Consider the following 23,548-nt stretch of genomic DNA (forward strand, 5'->3'; position numbering starts at 1 on the left):
GAAAGCTTCAGAGTTTCATACTTCCATAGACTTTAAGGTCCGATGGGACCATTAAATCACCTAGTCCAGTGGTTCTCAAACTTTTGTACCGGTAACCCCTTTCAGATAGCAAGCCTCTGAGTGTGACCCCCCCCTTATAAATTAAAAACACTTTTTTATATATTTAACACCATTACAAATGCTGGAGGCGAAATGGGGTGTGGGGTGGAGGTTGACAGCTCACGACCCCCCATGTAATAACCTTGCGACCTCCTGAGGGGTCCCGACCCCCAGTTTGAGAACCCTTGACCTAGTCTGACCTCCTCTATATCATGAGTTCTCAACCTTTTTCTTTCTGAGGCCCCCACAACATGCTGTAAAAACTCCTGGGCCCACCTGTGCCACAGAGGTACAAAAATAAAAAAAGGGAATATTATTTTTGTTTTACTTACTTAGTGTGAAACTCGTTGCTGATGCTGACCCACAGGCAGGGTGGCCTGCTGAGGTGAGTAAAGGGGCGGAGGTAGCGTTCCCTCCCCGAGTCCCACCGCCTGGGGCTGAAGCCGGGTTTATTTTGGCAGATCCCCTGAAACCTGCTCACGGCTACCCAGGGGGCTGCAGATCCCTAGTTGCGAATCACTGCTTAGAGAACTGCAGTTACTCCTATAGTGAGCCTAGTAACTTGTGTTTGGCTAAAGCATATCTCCCAGAAAGGCACCCAGGGCTGATTGGACAACATCAAGAGATGGAAAATCCTCCCCTTCCCTTGGCCACTTGTGCCAGTGGTTAATCGCCCACATTATGACAAACGCATGTCTTATTTCCAACGTGCCCCGTTTCTAACAGGGGCTCAAGGTACTAGCAGTGATCATCCTCGTGACGTCTTACATAGCGATCAGCCTGAGTCACTGCCCCCCCGCCACTTCCAAATCCTCAACATCTGGCAGTCGGCATCTCACTTTCATAAACGGCCCCTCTCTTTATAACGGGCTGGAAAAGACTTGAGATCAAAACACATCCCCCCCAAAGATTAGGCTGATCAAAATCTGCAACCAGCTTTTGCAGCTGGAGCTCAGCCTTCCCTTCCATCTGGTTAGCAAACTCACCATGCACCGCAAACGACGTGAACACAAATCACGTCACCGAGAGACAACACCGCTTTGCTCATAGCCCTTTGCAAACCATGAATGCACGAAACCTCACAACTTCACAATCAGCGGGCGGTCAGATCTGTATTACTAGTCCCGGTTTGCAGAGGGGGAAACTCTGGCACAGTGAGTCCAAAGGTCAATGGTTTCTGAAGCGGCCATCGACTCGGGTCACCTCCAGGTTCGGGACACCTTGGTGCCTGAATTTCAGAAGCATGAGGCACCTGTAAGTGCAGCAGAAGCCAATGGGGGCTGTAAGTGCTCAGCATCTCTGAAATCAGGCCTGCTTACCATGCCCCGGGGAACGTAGCCTCCTTGAACCAGGGGACAGGCTTGACAATCTGGTCTAAGTGCTCAGGGTCTGCCCCAACTACCACTGAAGTCTGTAGAAAGATTCCTTTTCATGTCAGTGGTCACTGAATTGGGTCCTTCGCAATCCAGGCTGGATAGGGTGATAAGGAGGATGGAGAGGATAGGTCAGGACAGGAGATAGAGAAAATTCCCTCTCACTAGGAATTTTACCTCTGGTTTCTCCACAGATTGGCCCCACAGGCTTTGTTCCTTGGGGAAATTGTTTGGGAACGACTCCGATGAAATCAGCCCTAGTTACAAGACATTCCCCTCCTCTCTGATGGGCTAAGCCAGCATCCCAATTACTGTCCCCCAAAGGAAGGTGGTGCTCAGATTTTAATCCCTTACTTGCCATCTCGCAGCAGGGCGGGAGAGGAAAAGTTTGACTTTAAGGTTTTATTCTGCCCAAATCCTGGTTTTCTCATGACAGGTGAAATGCACCCCAGGGCAGAGGGCCCTCATGGGGCTAGACCGGCAAATGAACTCGCAGACAGATAGTCAAGGGCTCAGCATCCGCAACTGGGACGTGGTTTTCCAATGAGCTCATTCAGGCACCTAAGGGGATGAAATACCACCTGCAAGCTGAGGAAAGGCACCGATCAGCAAAGGGAGCCAGGCTCCAGCTGTCTGAGGCCAGCTCCCCATTCCTGTGTGACATCAGTTTGGTGGGGCTCAGCCCAAATCCCAGCAGCCAGGCATTCGCTTCACACAAACACCACAACCAGCAGTGACTCAGGCCACCTGGTCAGCAGCCTCAGTGGAGAAGGCAAGGCCCTACTGAGACTAAATTCCCCCATCAGGCCCTCCATAGCTGAGTCTCATTGACAGATGAGGATGGGGGGAAGCTGGCCACGGGCCGAAGCAGAGCAAGAGGGAAGGGAGGAAGCCCCCATTAAAAGAACCAGAAGTCCTAGAGATCGCTCCAGCCCTCAGCTCGAAAGCCTCGTCTCCAGCCCAGGTCCGTCACGAGTAAGCAGAGAGTGGGGAGGGAATACTACAAAGTTTATGGTAACGCTGGTTCTGGGGGTAACCATGGTAGGGAGGGATGGGACGGAATAAAAAGCATGCGAGCGGTTAGGGAGCTCCCACTGGGGTCAGGTATTTACGGCTGGCGGGGGTGAGTGTAAGGGCCAACGGAGGGAGTATTTAGGGGAACTGGTGCCACTCGCTCAGTGTGGCACGGACGGGTACGCTAGGCCCGATGTGCTTTCAGTGACGCCGGTATAAGCCTCCAAGCGAAGAGGGGCTCTGGCCTACATGCGACGCCCGCGAAGTCAAGAGTTACTCCGGGCTCACGCTGGCCCAGGGTTTGCATTGAGAAGGATTCTGAGACGAAGCTGACGAGACACGGTCCGGCAGCTAAGGGAGCGCGGGGGGGCGAATGAGCGTATGTCGGCTCATGATGATTAGTTATGATTGGTACCGTGGGCAGGGGCGTGCCCAGGGAGCAGGGCCCCCCTGTGCTAGGCGCTGTACAAACACAGTTCCAAAGGCTGTTTACTGTTGATGGCTCCAGCATAAAACGAGAGAAAGAGCCAAGACAGTGGAACACTGAGGCTTTATTCATTCCCACCAGGCCTCTCTCATCAAGCACTTCCTGCCAGTAGAGTTCCCAGATATTACCCTCTCCATACCGTCATCCTCTGACACCCCCTCTTGGGAAGCCGTCTCACGTAACGCTCTCAGATGCACTGGTACTTATGTTGTCCATGAATGCCTCAGGAAGCCGTTGATTTAACTGGGAATTGGTCCTGCTTCGAGCAGGGGGTTGGACTAGATGACCTTCAGGGATCCCTTCCAACCCTGATATTCTATGATTCTATGACTAGGCTGGAATAAAACCTTATCAGGCCATCTTATGTTCGATCAGTGCCGGAGTGGTACCAGTGCCGCAAGAAGCTCATCGCTCCTGTGATAGCAACCCCGTCAAAGGCTCCCTGAGCTGAATAACAGCCCTTGTCAAACAGCAACTTTGGGCAAGTTTGTCTGGGCCTCAGTTTCTCACGGGTGACCTGGGGCTAATTGTACCTTTCCTCTCTCCCACTCTTTGCTGCCCCATCTATTGAGATTGTCAGCTCTCTGGGGGAGGCATTGTCTATTGTGTATATATATGTGCAGCATCTAGCACGATGGGGCCCTGGGCCCCACATACACAACACAAATAAGAATAGAGTCCACACAAACAGACTCACACAGCCCTGATCTTGATTGGGGCCTGCAGGCGCTCTCATAATGTACCCTGTGGTCTGGGACGGCGCTCTTTGGCAGAAGGGATACAGTAATACAAATTAATAGATTTCCATTTATTTGGGTCCCTTTGGAATCCACATACACCAACCTAAGATGGCCCCCAGAACTTTTTTTTTTTAAAAGTGTGGAAAGGGGGAATGGGAATTGCTCAAACCTGACTTCGATAGAAATTTTTTTTAAAGTTGCAATGAAAGCCACTTGTATGTGGCTGTTAACAATTCCTCTGCAGGATTTGCCACCCAAACCTTGCAGCTTTGGGGTAAGGCACAGAGGCCGAAAGTGAAACTGATTAGACTAGTTCCACTCTCCCAGCTGGAAACATTCGCAGTGGTACAGAGTAATTGAGAGTCAGGCCCCAACAATTATGAGATTGGCTTAAAAATCATGGTTTTTAAAATGAATAAACATGGGTTCTTTGTCTTGCCTTTAGGCAGAACTCGGGTAACGTTTTCTGGATTTTCTCCACAACCATGAGGGCTAGAAATTTTTTTTTAAAACAGAAGTCGACATTCTCACCAAATCACTTGCCTCCAGGAGCTGGGGCTTTAAGAAAAACACCAAATATCGCAAGTCTCACGATAAAATGATGGGAGTTGACAATACTGCCGTTCTTGCCCCAGTGAACCTATAATCTAAGGCCCTGATCCTGAAAACACTTGAGCAGGTGCATAACTTTGCATCTGTTAAGAGTGTGCATGATGGGGGGGCCTGAATTCTTTTTAGCTTCTTTTAAGGGAGGAAGCCAAACAGAGTCACTCCCCATCCTAAAGTGCAGGATCTAGGGCTGGCAGTAATGCATCCCTGCCCCATGTGGGGTCCAAAATCTCTTCATTGCCTGAACAGACCAAGGAGGCACTACTGATTTCTTGGCCATGGAGACAAGTCCTCCCCCAGGCCCCTGTCCTAGGTGCTGGTCTCCAGCAGGGGGAAGCAGCTTACCTTTTTCTGGCTCTAGGCAGGTGGATAATTTGGTTTCTGCCAATATTTGGGTCAGGTGCCTTCTGTTTGGCCATAGTTAGTGTCTAACTGTTAGATTAGCCCACTGCTACCTTCTGGTTTTTGTTTGTTTGTTTGCATCTTCCTCTGAAGCATCTGGCACTGGCCACTGTTGGAGAAAGGATCCTGGACTAGATGGACCTTGGTTCTGATCCCATCTGGCAATTCCTGTGTTCCCTTTGCTTTATAGGTTCCTGATGAGCTGAGTAGTTGGAGGAGTTATTCCTTTAGCAGAGCAGGGTCCCAATGGGAAGAGCACATGGTCTCTCAGCCATTAACGGCTAAGGTCCGTGGCACTGTGGCGAGGCATCATTTCCAGCTGGTGCAAAGATATCGCAGCCGATCCATCCACCAGGTCTCCTCCCTTTTCTCTCTCAGAAGGAGGTACGTTAGCCCTGACCTGCTCACTGAGTCTAACCTTTGAGGGGCTGGAAATGCCTCCTGTTGGTGGGAATGAAAGATGGAGACGAAATATAAAGGCCTATATCCGGATGTCCCCATTCAAACAAACTTCCATTGACACTGATTGACATTGACACTAAAGCTCCAGGCTTTGGCCCTTTGAGTTCAGTGGGAATTGCTGGCAGTCATAGCCTAGAAATCTGGCCAGAGCACCACAATGGGAGCTTCTGAGCACTGAGCTAATTTGGTCAACCTGGCCCAGAGAGCAGGTCCTGCTGGGCTCTTATGAATCTGAAAAACATGGTCTGTGGATTTCCAGGAGAGCTGTGGGCGCTCAGCCCCGCTGAGGAGTCAGCCTGCAGGCTTGGCTTCGCACCTTTTCTTTTAATTTATTTTATTTTATTTTGCAATGCTTTTTTTTAAAAAAAAAAAAAGTCTGTGTCAGTATAGAGCTGGCTCAAGGGGCCTGCAATCTAGAGCTAAGTGGTTACATTGTAGCAAAGAATTGATTCAACATATATTTGGTGATTTTAATGAAATAATAATAAAGACCTCACTCTAATCTAGCACTTTTCATCTGTCGTTCTCAAAGCGCTTGACAAGGGAGGGCACAGTAGCATTATCCCCATTTTACAGGTGGGGAAACTGAGGCACGGAGAGGGACGTGACTTGCCCAAGATCACCCAGCAGGCCAGTGGTAGAGGTGGTAGAACCCAAATCTCCTAAGTGCTCTATCCACCAGGCCGCCAACAGCTGGGAGACTGCTAGACTCTATGTTATTGAGATTAAAATAATAAGGAGGCCTATGCAAGGGCTTAGGCACCTAACATCATTAATTATTCGGTAAACACAATTAAATTTAATCTCACCAGCATTAAAATTAGTTCCACAGGAACTCGAGCAATCAACCACCTGTCCCCTTCACTGTTTCTAAAAGGGGACTAGAGTGGGCCCCCTTTAAAGCAGGCAGGTCTCTCAATGCAGGAGCTCAGGAGCATGGCTCGTTGTTGATTAAGGGGGCTGGGAACCCTTCTCTGCACTTGAGGGTTGGGGGATGTGGAACGCGGTCAAGAGCACATAGGATCATGGGGGACATAACCAAGTTTTGGTTTAGCAGGAATCTTGGTGAGATGGGGCTACAGAGTGTGTGTGTGTGTGAGTGAGATGGGGTTACAGTGTGTGTGTGTGTGTGTGTGTGTGAGTGTGAGATGGGGTTACAGTGTGAGAGAGAGAGATGGGGTTACAGTGTGTGTGTGAGAGAGAGAGAGATGGGGTTACAGAGTTGTGTGTGTGTGTGTGAGAGATGGGGTTACAGTGTGTGTGTGTGAGAGAGAGAGAGGGGGGGAGTTACAGAGTGTGTGTGTGTGAGATGGGGTTACAGTGTGTGTGAGAGAGAGAGATGGAGTTACAGAGGGTGTGTGTGTGAGATGGGGTTAGTGTGTGTGTGTGAGAGAGAGGGGGGAGTTACAGATGGGGTGTGTGTGTGAGATGGGGTTAGTGTGTGTGTGTGTGTGAGAGAGAGAGATGGAGTTACAGATGGGGTGTATGTGTGAGATGGGGTTAGTGTGTGTGTGTGTGAGAGAGAGAGATGGAGTTACAGATGGGGTGTGTGTGTGAGATGGGGTTAGTGTGTGTGTGAGAGAGAGATGGAGTTACAGAGGGTGTGTGAGAGAGAGAGAGATGGAGTTACAGATGGGGTGTGTGTGTGAGATGGGGTTACAGTCAGTGTGTGTGAGAGAGGGGGGGAGTTACAGATGGGGTGTGTGTGTGAGATGGGGTTAGTGTGTGTGTGTGAGGGGGGGGAGTTACAGATGGGGTGTGTGTGTGAGATGGGGTTAGTGTGTGTGTGTGTGTGAGAGAGAGAGATGGAGTTACAGATGGGGTGTGTGTGTGAGATGGGGTTACAGTGTGTGTGTGTGTGTGCGTGCACACGCTAACCAATTCTCCTTGGGAGTCCAAACGACGATCTCCCACCACACGATGTTTCAGCCTGATCCTTTTCCTTTCCAGCACAGCCCTCGTCTCACTGGCTCCATACCTAACACAAGCCCCGCCGACGTCTTTCCTCGCTTGCCTTTCTACTCTGCGACGCTCCTTCGGTTTCCTTGGCCAGCGAAGTTGCCTGTGGAGAAAACATGATCATCTTGTGCCCGGGGGGGTTCTGTGGCATGACCCCCAAGGCCGGGGCCATTGTCGCTGCTGTCTACATGATCCTAGTGACCAACATGTACCTGATCTTTGAGTTTGGCCACTTTGAACGAGCAATGACTGACATGGCGCAAATCAAGCCCTTTAACATGACCAAGCTGGGGAAGATGCTACCGTATTGCTACTATACAGCCATCACGCTGGCCATCATGACCTACCCGGTGTGTGTCTTCCTCATCTACTCAGTCCACAAGCGGCACTACAGGGGGTTGTTCGCCTATGTCGCATGGATCACCTTCTACGACCTGGCTAACTGCTTCGTCGTGGCCCTGGCTTACCAGGTCTCCAAAGAAGCCTGGTTTTCCCTCAGCCCCCTGGAGTGGTTTGGGCTGGCCACCAGGATCCCCATGGATTGCTTCTGGCTCTCCTTCATTGTCACATATGCCCTGCTGATTATTGACAGCAAAGGGAAAGGAAGGCTGTCGCTCAGGCTGAGGCGGATCTCTAAGAACGTGTCAGAACCGCCCAAGTTTAGGTTGAGCTCCACTGCTCGGAAAGGCGTGTGAGGGGAGGTTTCGGAGCACTGCGTTGGGCTCCATTTTCACATATTTCCTACTGGTGGAGATGAGAGACCGTTACCTGTATAATCTCCTTCCTCTGTTGTGTAATTCAGTGTTTCTCTTGCTGTTGCTGCATTTCCCAGGCTGTGCGTTCAAGTCCTGAATAAACCCCCTAAAGCCCATCGTTTATATTTGTGTTTTAGGTTCTTCCCAGGCTTTTATTTTGCAACAGGGAGCCACAGGATGTGGGAACTGGGAGTCGGCAGAACTGGGCCTTTCCACAGCTCTGCGACCGACTCACCAAATGACCTTGAGCAAGTCACGTCATCTCCCTCTACCTCAGTTTTCTCATCTGTAAAAGGGAGAGAAAGATCTTGACGTATGGTATATAGGGAAGGCACTTGAAGCTCGAGGGATGAAAAGCCTGACATAAGGCCAGCTTTTGAAAGGTATTTAGGCATTGTGGGGCTCAGCGTTGCAACACCAGAAAAGCCAAGCCAGTGCATGCTGGGGCAGGACTTTGGAATTTTTGCCTGGTGCTGTCAGAGGCTCTAGCTAGCCCCCTGAGCTCAAGCCCATTCTACCCGCGGGGTCTGAGATCGTGTGGCCAACGCTAGCCTCCACAGTTTCCAAGATGTCCACCCTGCTATTTTCTAGGGTGTTCCCAGCTGCAGTGTAAACATACCCAGTTAGGTGCCATTGACTTCCCAGGGCTTCAGCACACGTTTAAATGTTTTCCTGAACCAGGATCTTAGATGGATTTAACTCCCAGCCTCAGTGAGAGTTATGCCTACGTGACAAAGGGCCTAATTAGGCTCTATGCGCTCCTTGGTACTCTGCGCCATTTGGATGTCATGTCTCCCTGACAGCATTTCCCTCCTACTGAGCTGGCCTGGCCGGGCAATAGACATAAGCTGCAGCAGGAAGCATAGTGACTATCATTGCATCGGTCCCTGCAGGGCTTGACACTCTGATCTGACTTGGCCTTTCTGTGGTGAGGTTTCTAAGAAGTGGAATAGCAGTTGAGCAGTGTGTTTACGGGAAGGAAGGAGAGCCTCCACTCAGTGGGGAGCAGTTTGCTGTGATACTGTAACTGCGCCCGGCTAAATTTCACTCGCTGCAAGAGACTCATTTGCTGCCCTAAATGTGTGAGATGGACTTTCTCAAAATAAGGAGTTATAAAGTTTGTTTTGGTCTAGCACAAGAGCCTGCAGTTAAATGAAAACCACAGAGCTCAGTAGCCCCCAGCCTTTGAAGAGGTGGAGCTGAGCTTTCTTGTTCAGCCCACCTACAAAAAAAAAAAAAAAAAAAAAAAATTAACTCACTAATGCCTTTCCTCAAAGGGACCTGCAAGGGCTGTACAGAGGACTCTTTACAGATGGGGAAACTGAGGCATAGAGCAGAAAATGACTTGGCCCGGGGTACACAGCAAGGAAGTTGCAGTGCAGGAATACAACTCCTATATCCTGCTGCTCATGCTTGTAGTCCAGCGCCATACCTAGAAGACTCTAGGCAACGCCAGTGCTCACTTGGTGGCAGGCACCTTGCTGGAGATTAGCAGTGCCGAGAGGGTCAAATATTTCCCCAGGAGGCTACAACCAACAGGGTTTTAAAAAGAAGTGCACTGTGCAAACAATGCTTGCAGTCACTGCTCCCTCTCTTAACGTTACACAGCCCCACACTTGAACCAACAGCATAGGTTTTAGACAACACCGTGAATATTACAGCCAGGTGGAGCAACTGTTCCATTCAACCCGCAGACACCCTGAAACGTAACAGGTAAAGAATAGCTCCTGCCTCCACCAGGGTAAAGCAGAGTTTTAAAGGTTGTCGCTAACTCAGTGCTGCACAAGTTACTGTTCACACCAAGAGGCCGTTGCCTGCACCATGTGGTCGCTGTAGTTTAACGAGGGGAAGCCCAGCTTATTTGTGCTGAAGAGTGTGAAAACGACCACGTTCTCCTAGTCTGGACGTCAACAGCTCCCGTGGCTCTGGGCCAGCCCCAGCCTGGCTGAAGATGGTGATAGTATGTAACGAATCAGATGCCTCCAGAGCCTGCCACACAGGATCGGTTACTGAAACCCCATGTGCCCAGACATGGATGGTCAGCATCCAGTGTGCCACGTGCATGGGTAACATACTGCATCATCAATGCAGCACTGACGTTTACCTGCTTTGTTCACACACGACTAGGCATGAATGGAAACGGTATGTACATACTTTATGCCTCAGCCATACACCTTTGATCTCACAGTTCAGTGAAGAAGGCTGCCAGAGATGGCCAGAACCAGGACATCTGGCATGGAGAGTGCACCAGTTCAGATCCAACACTAATAGCTGACACCTTTAACGGGCTGAACCAAAACACTGCATCTGAGTGACACGGCTTTGAGGACATGTGAATTCAAGCTTTGTGGTTTGGGCTGCTATCTCTAGCTGTAGCTTACTCATCTCCTGCTCCGAGAGCCGCGCGCTTTGGTGGTGCTCTTGGCGTTTGGATCACGTTATGAAGGGTCCTGAGTTTCGACAGCACCGCTTTGCTGCGCTGTGAAACTGGCAGTTTTACTCCACCCGAAAGAGAAGAGGTCTCAGGTTAAGTCAAGTGATTCATTTTTATTTAAAACCGCATGTATAAAAAAAATAGGATTTCTGAATTCCCCTGTACAATATTAACTATTAACAAAAGCAGCAGACTACACACTGATGACATATACAGGCTTGACAGTGTTGGAGTCCAGGGTACCTTCCCCGACAGCTCGGCAAAACCAGTGCTATATACACATGACGTCCCGCAGCCCAGACAAATACCCGTGGAAATGCCTTTAAAACAATTGAACACACGCGTGGAAGAGGAACACCGGCAGCCGGAACTATTTACAGACAGCTGGGAAGCAGTCAGCCACTCCACACAGTGGTGAGATGTTAACAGAGCATTTTAAGAAGGGAGTGCAGTCGGGTGGGGAGACCCCAACTGGAAACCAGATCAGCAGCTATGGAAGCCAGGCATGGGCTCTGAACCCACATGAATTATAAATAAATAAATAAGTTATCCTACAGGTTCGGACATTTTCCTTAAAAACAAACAAACAAAAAATAACCCAACCCCCTGAAAATAAGTTAAAAACAAAAAAAAAAAGTAAAAACGTTACCATTATAAACTACAGTCCTCTGTACACCAAGCTTCGCTCCTGTATAATTCTGTACACATTTACAGCTCAATTGGGTTGCATTGTTTGTGCATCTGTGAGGATGCCCCAGCTTTTGAGACTCAAAGCAAAGAGCTGAGGAAGAAAAGTTTCTGCTAGACAGCATACCTCAGAAACAACTAGCCAGGGTGCACTGTTTTCACCCATGGCTGCTTCTGACCTGTTCCTTAAGGAGGGGAATATAAAATAAACCCAGGTGAATCTTGGAGAAGCAGAGGTGTAGGAAGATTCAAGTATTTCCCCCAGCACAGCCCAGATCGCAACTGAAGGCACTCAGAACACGGTGACACAGTGAATAAGACAGGTATTCAAATCAGTACCTTCCCTCCCTCTCCACAGCCAGTTTCCCCAAGCGAAACTTTCTTGCTTATTCTCTGGTCCTTGCTCAGTTCCTATTCCAGGACTCAGCAGGTCAGGGACACTCATGGATGTGCCCATAAGACAACAAAAAAGTCTACTGGCAAGACATCAAGTAAGGCAGGACCTAACGAGTTCAAGACCAGTCCACCTGGGATGGATGGTAACCTCCAGCCTCTCAGAAGATTCTCCAGTTAGCTGAGCTCTGGAATGAGATATGCATGTTCCCATGTAACAGGCAGACAGTTACTGGTGAGAGTTTTTTCTTTTACACCCAATGGATGAGAGGAGCTGCTATTTGCCAGACTCCTGAATTAGACTGTGCAGGTGGATCTCTGCCGTTTTCTGTGGCAAGAGGACGTCTTGCATCCAAGAATGATTTAGAAGGTCTTCAAAGGATGGCCTCTCGGAGGGCCTCAAGGCCAGACACCATTTAATGAGGTGCTGGCACTCTGGGGAGAGAAAACAAGCAGTCAGTGAGAATCTGCTGCTGAGTAATGTCTGTGAAGCCTACAACAAGCCTCCCTATTTTGCCATCTGCAAGTCTGCTTTGGGATCTGCCTTTCTTGCTTCACAGGACAGATTACCATGGCTGTGGCTAGGTGTGGTTTCTGAGTTACGCCCCCCCCAGCCCCCGTACGTGGGTGAACCAGTTCCCATCTTTGGAAGGAGACTCCGAAAATACACAAGGGAGCAAACTGGCAACGAAAAGCCGTGAACAGCCCATCTTCCCCTGCCATTCACACCCAGGCTAATAGCAAAAATCAGCTTTCCCTTCCCCAGTGAGATGATTAAACCGGAGAGCTACTTGGTTCAAGATCTTTTGTCATTTCCACTTTCTGTAAGACTGCTTCAGCAGCCAGCTGCAGTAGCCACATTAAAGACCCCAGCAAGCGGCAGGAGAGTCAAGTGCTGAAGTGAACTACAACAGTGAGCTCTGAAACAGCTGTCTAAGGCAGAGAAGACAGCGGGGTCCCCCGCACTTTGCTGGGATTCAATAGCATTAAACATCTCATTGAGTTTAAGACAAGAAGGGGACCACTAGATCACGGAATCATGCCTTGCACGTCTCACTGGTTGCATGAAGTGATGGTAATGCATCTCTATGGCATCATATTATCACTTTGTCAGTGTGGCATTCAGGCTAAGCAGTTGTTTGCCCAACTCTAACACAACAAAGGAGAGTGCTCACCTGGAGAGACCCTCTGTCTGAAGTAGACCTGGCCCTTAATAATCTCCTCATCATGTTCAAAGGGGATATCCCCGCAGACCATGTCATACAGCAGGACCCCCAGAGACCAGACTGCTGCTGACCTGCCGTGATATCGGTGACAGCGGATCCATTCCGGGGGGCTGTACACTCTGGTTCCTGTAGAGAAGATTAGAGGATCATGGTTAGCAGAAATATTTCATCTTGTACCCTAAGCAGAGCAACCAGTTATTAATTCTTTTTTCAGGTGTTATCAGGGTGGTTTTAAGAGACCAAGTCAGGTACTTCAGCCCCAAATTTAGGTTGCAATATCTTAATATTGTTTAACTATCAGCCAAGTCTGAGTGGGATTTAAGCCCCCAGCAGTTTTAGCAATTGCAGAGTTGCACTAGGGCACAGACTACAAATGAAGCAGAACCAAATGGAGTGCAAATAAACATGTTTTCCAGCTGCAATACAAGCCACAATAAAGAACAGGTTTCTTAAGGCCACTGTTGTCCTGACTTTCTCGCTGTCGATGTAACCATTTCTCACTGAGGTAAAGAGAGAGGCAGCTTGCAGATGCTTCAGTCCATGGTGACCCAGTGTAGACGGAGCATTTGGGGTGGGGCTGAGGCCTTGTCTACTGCACTACAAGGAGCCCAGACAACCTTATAGTCCTTTCTTCATAAATGGGTTTCCTTGTGGAACCCAAAGAAGGGCAGATACCTTGAAGAGTTTATTCCTTTTTTGGCATTATACCTGACTGACTCAACAGTAGCCAAAGCCAGCCTACTCCAAAGCTGTGGACAAAGGTTTGTTGTACAACATCAAGGGAGTGGTTTTAGTTAGTTCAATTGTGCATGTGATAATTATGCTTGGAACTCAGATTCCACCCTGCTTTTGGCCTCTGCAGATGCTTACGCCCTTTGCCTTTGTTGTATTTGATCTCTTCCCTTCTGGCAGGAAGAGGAGACTGAGGTCAGAGCTCCTAGTCTGGTTCCTGGCCACGTGACTGTTGTTTACAAACTTTGGGTTGTAAAAAGAGACCCGATGCCCCACCAGGGGGCACCACTAGCTTGGGAAATTCTGCAGAAGAGAAGGTGGTTGGGAGGGGCAAACCCATCCCTTGTCATCAACCGTTAAATTAAAAACAAAAAATGCAGCATAGCCCAAGCCATCCGGCAAAGCAGAAGCAAAACAAACCCTCAACAACAAACAGTGATTTTTTTTTGAAAGTCAACGGCCCTACCCTGAATATGCCTTTCAAGTGAGTCAGAAAAAAGCCTACCACCAGCAACACAAGGCAGCTCTCTTTATTTGTCCCCCGCGCAGATCCCTGCACCCCTGCTCCAAGGTCAAACACTCCTCCCTGGGTTTATAGCTCCCCCCTCCCCAAAGATCTGACTCAGGTGCCTTTGGGCAGCAGAGGAAAGGGAGCCTGCTGTAAGCAGATCTCCTGCAGATCCTATTTCACAACATTCATCCCGTGACAAAACACAACTTTCCAGTGAAATGAATAATTTAGCGAGATGGCGGAGACAGCAGCTTCTCCTCTTGATCCCCTCCCCAAATTGATGTCCATCCATCCTCACAGAAAGAAACTGTACAAGAGCCCTTCTCTTTATCCTTAGGGGGGAAACATCCCCTCCCCTGCATTCTAGCTGCTAGATTAGGTTAGAATCCAGCATCTGAGCAGCCATGGCTGCAGACAGGTTTAACTCAATCTTTCCCCATCTATGAAATGAGGCAGATCTTGTTTGCACCCCCCCCCCCCCCCCGGAGGGTGGAATACCAGCCAGATCCCTGCTGAAATGCTACAGATGTGATGGACCTAGAGAAAACCAAACCACTGGAACCAGAGCCCAACTTTCTCCTCTCATTGCTCACAGGGACTCCAGAGATAGATTCTTGTGAGTTCACACCCGGTTTCTGCCATGTGCCCCCCCGCCACCCCCTGCATGACATGGGCAGCTACCACCAGTGCCTGTGATTAACACCCAACAAAAGGGCAAACACATTTGTGAAATGCTTTTTGGATACAAGGCAGGGAGGAAAACCCCAAAGGTATCAAAGCTGCAGATCATACAACAGTATATTTAGCAAGTGACAATGGCAGGGGGAGGAGGGAACAAAACATTCCTTGGCTGGGAAGTTACTGAACATTTACAGGCAGGGAACAACCCATTTCAAAGAGGAATTTCCCTGGCTTCCCTCCCTACGCAGATAAAATAGAAGGGGATGGAAATAGACACTCACCATCAAAATCAGTGTACACTGTGTCCTTGAGTAATGCCCCAGACCCAAAATCTATCAGTTTCAGTTCCCCGCTGTTCAGATCAATCAGGATGTTCTCGTCCTTGATATCCCGGTGCAATACCCCACAGCTATGACAGTGCCGAACCGCCTCCAGAACCTGGCGGAAAAAGCTGCGGGCGAGCTCCTCAGGGAGAGCACCCCTTTCCGTGATGAAGTCAAACAGGTCCTGCACGGGATCTGGCCGCTCCAAAACCAAGATGAAGCTGTCCGGTCTCTCAAACCAGTCCAAAAGCCGAATGACCCCCCGGAAGCCTGAGCCCACTTTCTTCAGGAGCAGGATCTCCATGGGCACTCTGGTCCCGCCAGGCTGCACAGAGAGAGAAAGGAGAGCTCCATCAGAGGCAGGCAAATCGACCCACAAAGTCAAGAGCTACCTATGACACCGGCTGCAACCTTCACTACAGAGCCATGACCATGCAATGCAGAGCCACAACAGCTATTCCTGCCCCAGGCACTTACCAGCTCTCCCCAGTCAGAAATCCGGTCCCGGGCCACGTGCTTGATGGCCACCTAGAACACAAACAGAACCCCACAGACAATCAGAGTCAGGTCAGGCAACCCCAGAAAGAGGGGAGGCAAACAAGGGACCGGGGAAGGGGATGCAAGATGGTGGTTCTGCCAGGGCAAAGCAAAGGAGATGCAAGTGGGTCAGGGACAGGTCTCTCACCAAAGGTAGAGCTCTGTAGAGCAGCAGGCATGGGGAGCTGGCTGCAGGGGTGGGGGGGGGGTGGGCTCTACTCACCGGGGCGCCGTCGGACAGGCGGGTGCCCGAGTAGACAGACCCAAAGCCACCACTGCCCAGCAGTGGGCCCACCTGGTACAGCTTCTCCAGGGGCTCCTTGTCCTTCCCTGCAAGCAGAGACAGACAGACACCAGGATCAGACCCAGCTGTTGTCCTCAAAAGACCGGGCCAGCCCTCCAGACCGGACCGGACCGGACCCACATCCCTCCTCGGAACGACCCCGAACTGGACCAGACTCATCATCCCTCCCCAGACCAAACTGGATCAGACCCCCCATGCCGCCTCAGACCGAACCCCGCCAACCCGGACCAGACCCCCCGAACCGGATCAGACTCCTCTATGAGCCTCCCCAGTGCCCCGCAGGACCGGGCTCCTCCCGCACCGAACCCGGACCGCTCTGGGGCGCCCCACTCCAGAGCCAGCCCCGGCCGCGGATCCGAGCCGAGCCGAACCGAACCGGGCCTCACCTGGCTGTAGCTTGGCCGGGTGCTCCCCGCCGGACCCGGAGCACAGGTGGGCCAGCGAGTTGATCTTGGAGAGCAGCATCCCCGCCCCGTCCCCTTGCTCCGGGACCGGGACCGGGACCGGGACCGCCCGAACCGAACCGGGCGCCAGTGGCTCGGCTCGCAGCCCCGCCGGGTCGGAACCAAGGGGGTGGGGTCCGGGCTGGCGCGGGAGGGGCGGAGGCCGAGGGGGGAAGGGGGGGCGCGACTGGGAGCAGAGCCGACGAGGCTGCTGCGCTCGGTGCCGGGCTCCCGTGTGGCGCCGGCTCCCCTCGCTCCAGCCGCCAGTAGTAAGGGGAGGGAGGGAGCCGGGGCAGGGGCGGGGCCGGGGACAACCTGGGGGCGGGGCTTCGGCGCGGGGGCGCGCCCCGCCCACAAAGCCGCTTGCAGCCAATCAGCCGCGGGGCCCGTCCTCCCCTCCCCCCCCCCCGTCAGAATAGGACGAGGAGACTAAAGACGTGGCGGGAAGGAAAAGGCGCCAAGAGGGGGGAGGGGTCGGGGGAAGGGGAGAATAAAGGAGCGGGGCGGGGGGAGAGACTGGGGGGAGCGGCCTGAGGGGGGGAAGAGGGAGGGGAAGCCTGAGGAAAAGCGAGGGAAGACAGCAGGTGGATGGGGCAGGGGCAGGTGGAAAGTTTGGGAGGGGCAAATAAGGGGGGGAGGGGCAGAGGGTGGGAAAGGGGGGGAGGGCTGTAAATACCCCCCCCCCAAATCCAGCTGAAAATACAAGCCAAAATAAACTAACCCCCCCTTCGCTCCCCCCGCCCCCGCTGGGCTCCCTGGGATCAGTGTGGTTACAAGCAAGAGGGCGGGGGGGGGCGCCCTCCCACCCTCCATCTGTCTCTCTGTTTGGCTTGTAAGCTCTTCAGGGCAGGGACCTCCAGTAGGTTCCTGTACAGCGCCTAGCACAATGGGGGCCCTCATGACCCACCCATAAAACACATCATAATCCAACCACACCCATGCAGTCACCTCTGGGGTGGAGGGTGGTGCACTGGCAGGAAAGAGAAAGGAGGAGATTTCTGGTAACGCCCCTATTCCTGCCAGTTGGGCCATGGGCTCTTTAATGTCCACCTTGACCAGAAAAACGCTGGCATTTTCAGATCTCACCTGACGTAGATGGTCAACTAACTCGGTGGGGTCTGATTCTGCCCTCACACCAGTTTGACGCTGGCACGGTTCCATCGATTTCAGTGGAGTTACTCTCTTGATTTACACTGGCGCAAATGAGCTCAGACTCGTGCCCTTTATCTTGCGTATATGTAAAAATAGGACCCATACACGGTAAACAACATGGCACCCAGTCCCTTTGGCTGCTTTAAGGCAGTGTATAACATCTCACGCTCTTGCAAGTAAAGATTTTTGCAGCATGTTCCAATAAACGTGCTTTTTAAAAAAGTCACTCCTTCACTTAAATTGTCCCTCTCAGCCAGCTCTGAAGGAGAGCTGTGTTGTGTGCTGTTATGTGTACATTGAGCTAGAGAAATACAAATACAACCTTTAAATAGGGTCAATTCAAATTTGGCCCCATCATTTTTATTTTGGATAAACAAGCTGTTATAAAACCTAAAGCCAACAGAAATCTCCTCACAATATTTGTATTTTAAACAAATTCTGGCAGGAGTAGCTATATTTAAAACAAACAAACACTTCCCAGCAATGCTTGCAAGCCAAAGGTTGCAGCAACCCGAAAGTGAAACTGACTATAAACACAAGTGAAACTGACTAAATTCCATCATGTGCAAGATAAGTGCAAAAAGGAACAAAGTGCAAAGGAACAAAGTGCAAAAAGTGAACAAAGGAAAAATGGTAGAAAATAAATAGGACGTTAAACATGTTTTCTTGCCTTATGCTTTGTGTAGTTACTGACAACTGTGCACAGTGGGTGTAAAAACACTATTAAACCAGAATTCTCTATTCATCCACTATATGCTCATTGTGTATGGGTGTAAATGATGGCAAAAGCAAGTCAGTGGAGATGCAGGCTCTTTTCATTAAGTTATTGTCCAAACTTTCAGTTCTTCTATTCTTCTAAACTTATAAAGAGACGGCTAAGGGGAGATATGATTGAGGTTTATAAAATCATGGCGTAGAGAAGGTAGGTAAAGAAGTGTTGTTTACTACTTCTCATAACACCAGAACTAGGGGTCACCAAATGAAATTAATAGGCAGCAGGTTTAAAACAAATAAAAGGAAGTATTTCTTCACACAATGCACAGTCAACCTGTGGAACTCCTTGCCAGAGGATGTTGTGAAGGCCAAGACCATAACAGGGTTCAAAAAAGAACTCGATAAAATTCATGGAGGACAGGTCCATCAATGGCTATTAGCCAGGATGGGCAGGAATGGTGTCCCTAGCCTCTGTTTGCCAGAAGCTGGAAATGAGCGACAGGGGATGGATCACTTGATGATTCCCTGTTCTGTTCACTCCCTCTGGGGCACCTGGCATTGGCCACTGTTGGAAGACAGGATACTGGGCTAGGTGGACCTTTAGTCTGACCCAGTAGGGCCGTTCTTATACAATATAACTATTTCAGAGCAATAGCACCCAAAGCATTATGATCCAGATTTTGACCCACAATTCTGGCTCCTCTGTATAGGGTCGCCAGTTGTGGTTGGACGAATTCCTGGAGGTTTCATCACATGACATAATCTTTAATTTTTGGAGACTCCAGGACAATCCTGGAGGCCTGGCAACCCTAGCTCTGTCTTGCTCTGAAACAGCTAGGAAGCCATCTTAACCACCTATCTGGGAATTTGTCTTTTGCACAGAGAATCTTTGGATGGGTTGGGCCAGTCTAGTGGCTCTGTGCCTGCCTGCCCTTTCCCCTTGATCCCTAGTACCAGAGATGTGGATAGGGGAAAAAAGTATAGCTATAACAGCGGTGGCTTAAAGGATGGGGGATCAGTGTTGCCTAACAAAGTATTGAGCTAGCTTCAAGAGACCAAGGTTCAATTCTTGACTCTCCCACTTGCCTGTTGAGTGACTTTGGGCAAATCATATCCCCTCTCTGTGCCTCAGTTTCCCAGCTGTAAAACAGGGATAATGATACAAACCTCCTGCTTTGAGATTGCTGGTGAATCTATGAAAGCACCCTCTGTTCCAGCTATTCTTAGCATTAGAATGGCCCTAGTAGGGATAGTAAGCAGCCAGGTGTAAGTTAGGTTTGAGCATCTCTCAAAGGGCAGGACTTCATAACAGAATTTCCATTTGGTTGAAATGTCTCATTTTTCTCAGTCGCGTGGTGAATTTCACGTGGGGAATTCTGTTTGGCTGATTTGAAACCATAGCCATTTCACACAGTGCATTTAACTTGATATCCTCTTCTTCTTCAGTATCCTCTTACCATTGTCTCTCTCTCTCTCATTTTTTTTTTTTAACAAAAAAGATGATGATACAACCTTGTGGTTGAAGTTTTTACATAAAATACTCAAGAAATTCCAAAATGCTACAGCTGCCCCATCGATCATAGTTTGGGCACTGTATACAGAGCTCAAAAACACTATATAAATGCAACGTGTTCAAGTTACATTTGTTCTGAAGAACCACCGTTTAGAATTTCCCCATTTCCAGCTGAAGGAAATCAGGATGGAGAGGATCTTGATAGAGGAGTCACTGTAAAATTGAAAGGTGTTAGAGACAGGGATGGTAGACCCATAAAAAGAATAGACTGAAACAATGGTAGGTGGTAGATAGAAATGAGAACAGAGCTTTGAGCTTCTGCACAGAGGAATAATCTACTGTCAACAGAGCAACCACCAGGGATACAGAGAGGTAGGAGGAGTGATACCATGTGACGAAGAAGCCAGCAACATCAGTGTTTTCTTCAAAGCTTTCCAAGGGGAGAGTGTCAAACAGTGCAGTGGCTGCAGGACAGAGTCTGGTACAGATAGAGCCTCCCGGTACAGAGAGGAAGGATGGGTCAGTAGTTAGGGCACTAGCCTTGCACTTAGGTCAAGTTGCTGCTTTCCGGTAGACTTCCTCTGTGACCTTAAGCAAGTCACATACACCTAGATCCTCAATGGGAGTTAGATGCCTATATACCTTTGAGGAGCTGGGCCTCGCTTCCCCATCCGTAAAGTAGGAATCGTTGCATTTCCCTACCTCACCAGGCTGTTGTGAAGATAAATACTTACATGATTAGAAGGCGCTCAGCCACTGCAGCAATGTGGGGGGGCCATACAAGTACCATAGACAGACTATGGCAGTGAAGTTAAAAGATGAGCCCCTGGTTTTGTTGGCGAGGGGTGAAATACAGTGGGAGCAGTTTTGTCAGGTGCTGGTCCTGTTCTGTGGGAATACAATGGCTCTCTAACTGGTCTAAATCCAAAAGTACTTGTCTTGCAGCACTGAAGGACTATTTGGTAATAGGATGGGATTCATGAAAGGATTTAGGTGCCTAAACCCCAGATTTAGGAGCCTAAGTCTCAGTATTGGCTCCACTGAGATTCACAAAACTCCCTCTGAACCCTAGGTGCCTAAACTCTCTTGGTGCCTAAGTTTTTCAGGATAAAAGTTCCCCAGGTAAATGCTAAAATAGTCACTGGGGGAGGTGGGGAAGAGCAAGAGAAAAAACTCTGTAGGCCAGCGGTTCGGGCACCCACATGGGAGACCCTGGGTCTAGTTCCCCTGCTCCAATTACTCGTTTATTATTTAGCCACAGAGGAACACCTGCGAGAGGAGAGACTCAGAGAGCCACCCCACCAGAATATGCCATAGCTCAGTGATTAGGTGGGAGACTCCTGTTCAAATCCTTTAGCAGAGAGGGGAGAATAGAACCTGGATTGCTCACATCCCAGGTGGATGCTGTAACCACTGTGCTAAAAATTAGAAGGTGGGCACCACCTTTTGTGGCCATTTTCCTTAGGCAAGTCCCCGCCTACTGTGCTGGCTTTTGTGCATTGCATTCTAAGGCACCTCTCTCTCCCCATTCATTGTACAGGGAATCTAGACACTGAACTCGGCTATGTGGATTGTAGCATTCCTGGATTTCCTAGGCCCCATGATGCTCGGTGTTGCAACGCACAAGTCCCTTCATGGATCCCACCCATAGTGCCTGTCAATGCTGGCATCATCAACACAAGCCAGACCCCTTTTGCCGCCTTGAAGAAGTCAGCTTTGATTGGCTTTGGGTATTATTGTAATTACGTCATTGCTTCCTGATCCACACACAGACTTTTCCCTTTTCTAGTAAAAGTGGAGATTCCAGCTGGGAGTTCTTGACCAACAGCCTCTTTCCACAGAAGTCGCTGGCTGAGATGCTTTGCTGAGTTCCAGAGATAAGATAAATAATTTACTGGATGAAGGGCTCTGATTACTCACTCTATTAGCATTTAGAGCAAAGAGCTTCAGCCACTGGGAGCTAAATTATTACAGATGAAGCCCATCTGGGCTCTTTTTCCTGAGAAGCTCAGGGAGCTCCCAGCACCCACACATACTTGTGGAATGAATTGCTTAAATCTAATGGGTTTTACTGGAAATTCTGGTGAGCCTTGTTTTCTTTTATTATTTAAAAAAATACACAGCTGCTGAGGCTCCTTGCTGAGTCAAAACAAAACTCCCCAACTGATTTTCAAAAAGTACACAGGCTCCGATAGTTGAAAACAGAGTTTCAGTCTCAGACCCTGTCATTGTCCTAAGAGACAGATGGTACGTGGCAGGAGCAACTCTAAGAGTTGAGATTAAATATCTTTCTAGCACGGAGTATCTCTGCTTTCAAGAGAAGTATGTTACCATATACAAAAAGGAAACAAATATTCACATCATTTCTACAAGTGGACCAACAAGCAATTATAGGCATAACAAAAGGGCCACACCTGTAGCTGCAGTGCAGATTCTTATAATTATTTGTGTTTTTATAGTGCCAGTCAGGAACCAGAACCCTACTGCGCTAGGTGCTGTACAAACCCAGAACAAAAAGACCATCCCTGCCCCCAAAGCCTAGAAGACAAGTGACGACTGATAGAGACAGACAGGGGAGCCCAAGGAAACAATGAGGTATTATTGGTCAGCGTGGCAGACAGTGAGCTCAGAGTTGTGGAGTTTTTTGTAAGCATCACGGCAAAGGAGACACCCCGCTATTCTGGGAAGATATAAATACAAGATGTGGCACATACTCAGATGGGATCGAGCTAAAAGTGAGCAGCGTGATAAACGCACGTTTCATTCATTAAGGATGAATCCACAAAACACTTTGCCTTCCCACCTTATACTGTTCACCAAGCATTCAAGGCTGCAAAAGAGTTTCAATTTTCTGTTTTCGGCTTACTCAGAACTTTCTGAAACATCCTCTTGTGCAGCTGAAATTTTCTAGGCTTGGTCTCTGGCCAAAGGTGAAATATTTGTTGCTGGAAAGTTTGAGGAAAATCTGTTCAGTCTTTTCTTGAGTGATGCAAGGCTGCAAAAAATACCTCCCAGAGCCCTGTGTCTCTTACTGCTCACGCCAACAAGTAGTTTTGTGTCAGGCAATGGGACTACTCATGGGAGCAAGCGCTCACAGTTTGCCCCTAACCAATTACTGAATTCCTTACAGTGATGATGAAAGGTCCCAAACGGACTGCCCTAGAAATGGAGGTTCTCTGTTTACAAACAGAGTGGACAGAGCAACCAGGCAAGCTTTCCTGCCAACGTGCCTTGATTCTCACCTGCAGGGACTTCCTCTAAAGAAAGGTGGAGGAGGATGTACAAGCAAGCCTCTCTGTTGAAGCTGCTAATCAGGGCCAAATGTAGCAGTGTTTCTTGTAACATGGACTCCTAGGGCCAAATCCTCAGCTGGTCTAAATCAGTCTACTTCGACTGATGTCAGTAGAACCAAGGCAATTTACACCATAGAGGGTCTGGCCCATGCACTGGTGTAAATGATGTCTCACAGAAGCTTTGCCTGTCTATGCTAAGGGATTGTCCCATTGCAGCTACTCTAACAGTCCCCCAATGACTGAATCTGGGGGAACCTCCCCAGTATAGACAAGACTTTGGAAGTGGACTGAGTCCCACACCAACTTATTTCCCATGGTCCACTGAACAGCTGTCACGTGGTGACAACTTTCTATCCCTACTGACTTGTGCTGGATTTAAACTGGTGATCTAGAGGCGAAAAGCTCCATCTCCCATCACCAATGGCCTAAGCTAGCCATGCCGGACCGAGATAGCATGGGGGTGCATGCAATTACTACATGTCCGTTTGTTGCTGGTGGCTGAGGCCTATCTTTCTCTCTTCAGGGTGTTCCATGAGGGAGTAGATCCATCCCCCAAAATGGACTAAATGGTGTGTGAAAAGCCTCATTCCGCTGAAACCAAGGTTTGCATGTTTGTATTTAACCTGGCCCTGATTCCAGTCCAGGCTTCCCTGCTTGAGGCAATTAGGATGTGTCAGATGTGAAGTAAATAAATGAATAAATAAA

General features: G+C 49.4%; 2 protein-coding genes across 2 annotated transcripts; one reads left to right on the forward strand and one right to left on the reverse strand.

Moving 5' to 3' along the window:
- The first annotated feature begins 7,261 nt into the window (after window positions 1-7,261).
- TMEM217 (transmembrane protein 217) lies at window positions 7,262-7,840 on the forward strand. The gene has a single exon (XM_048827013.1). It carries the CDS (start codon window positions 7,262-7,264, stop codon window positions 7,838-7,840), a length of 579 nt encoding a protein of 192 aa, XP_048682970.1.
- A 2,592-nt stretch (window positions 7,841-10,432) lies between these two features.
- On the reverse strand, window positions 10,433-16,421 carry PIM1 (Pim-1 proto-oncogene, serine/threonine kinase). Its single transcript, XM_048826880.2, has 6 exons — window positions 16,115-16,421; window positions 15,648-15,754; window positions 15,365-15,415; window positions 14,846-15,212; window positions 12,590-12,766; window positions 10,433-11,849 (listed from the first exon to the last, which is right to left on the reverse strand). The coding sequence occupies exons 1-6, from the start codon at window positions 16,191-16,193 to the stop codon at window positions 11,692-11,694; spliced, it is 939 nt and encodes a 312-aa protein (XP_048682837.1). The 5' UTR covers window positions 16,194-16,421; the 3' UTR covers window positions 10,433-11,691.
- Between the last annotated feature and the right edge of the window lie 7,127 nt (window positions 16,422-23,548).

This window comes from Caretta caretta, chromosome 21 (genome assembly GCF_965140235.1).
Source record: "Caretta caretta isolate rCarCar2 chromosome 21, rCarCar1.hap1, whole genome shotgun sequence".
NCBI classification, from domain to species: Eukaryota; Metazoa; Chordata; order Testudines; family Cheloniidae; genus Caretta; species Caretta caretta.

Coding starts and splice junctions, on each gene's coding strand:
- TMEM217 (XM_048827013.1), top strand. CDS start 7,262: ATGATCATCTTGTGCCCGGGGGGGTTCTGTGGCATGACCCCCAAGGCC.
- PIM1 (XM_048826880.2), bottom strand. CDS start 16,193: ATGCTGCTCTCCAAGATCAACTCGCTGGCCCACCTGTGCTCCGGGTCC. Junction 15,416..15,647: donor GCCTGTCCGACGGCGCCCCG/GTGAGTAGAGCC, acceptor TTTGTGTTCTAG/GTGGCCATCAAGCACGTGGC. Junction 12,767..14,845: donor AGTGTACACTGATTTTGATG/GTGAGTGTCTAT, acceptor TCTTCTCTACAG/GAACCAGAGTGTACAGCCCC.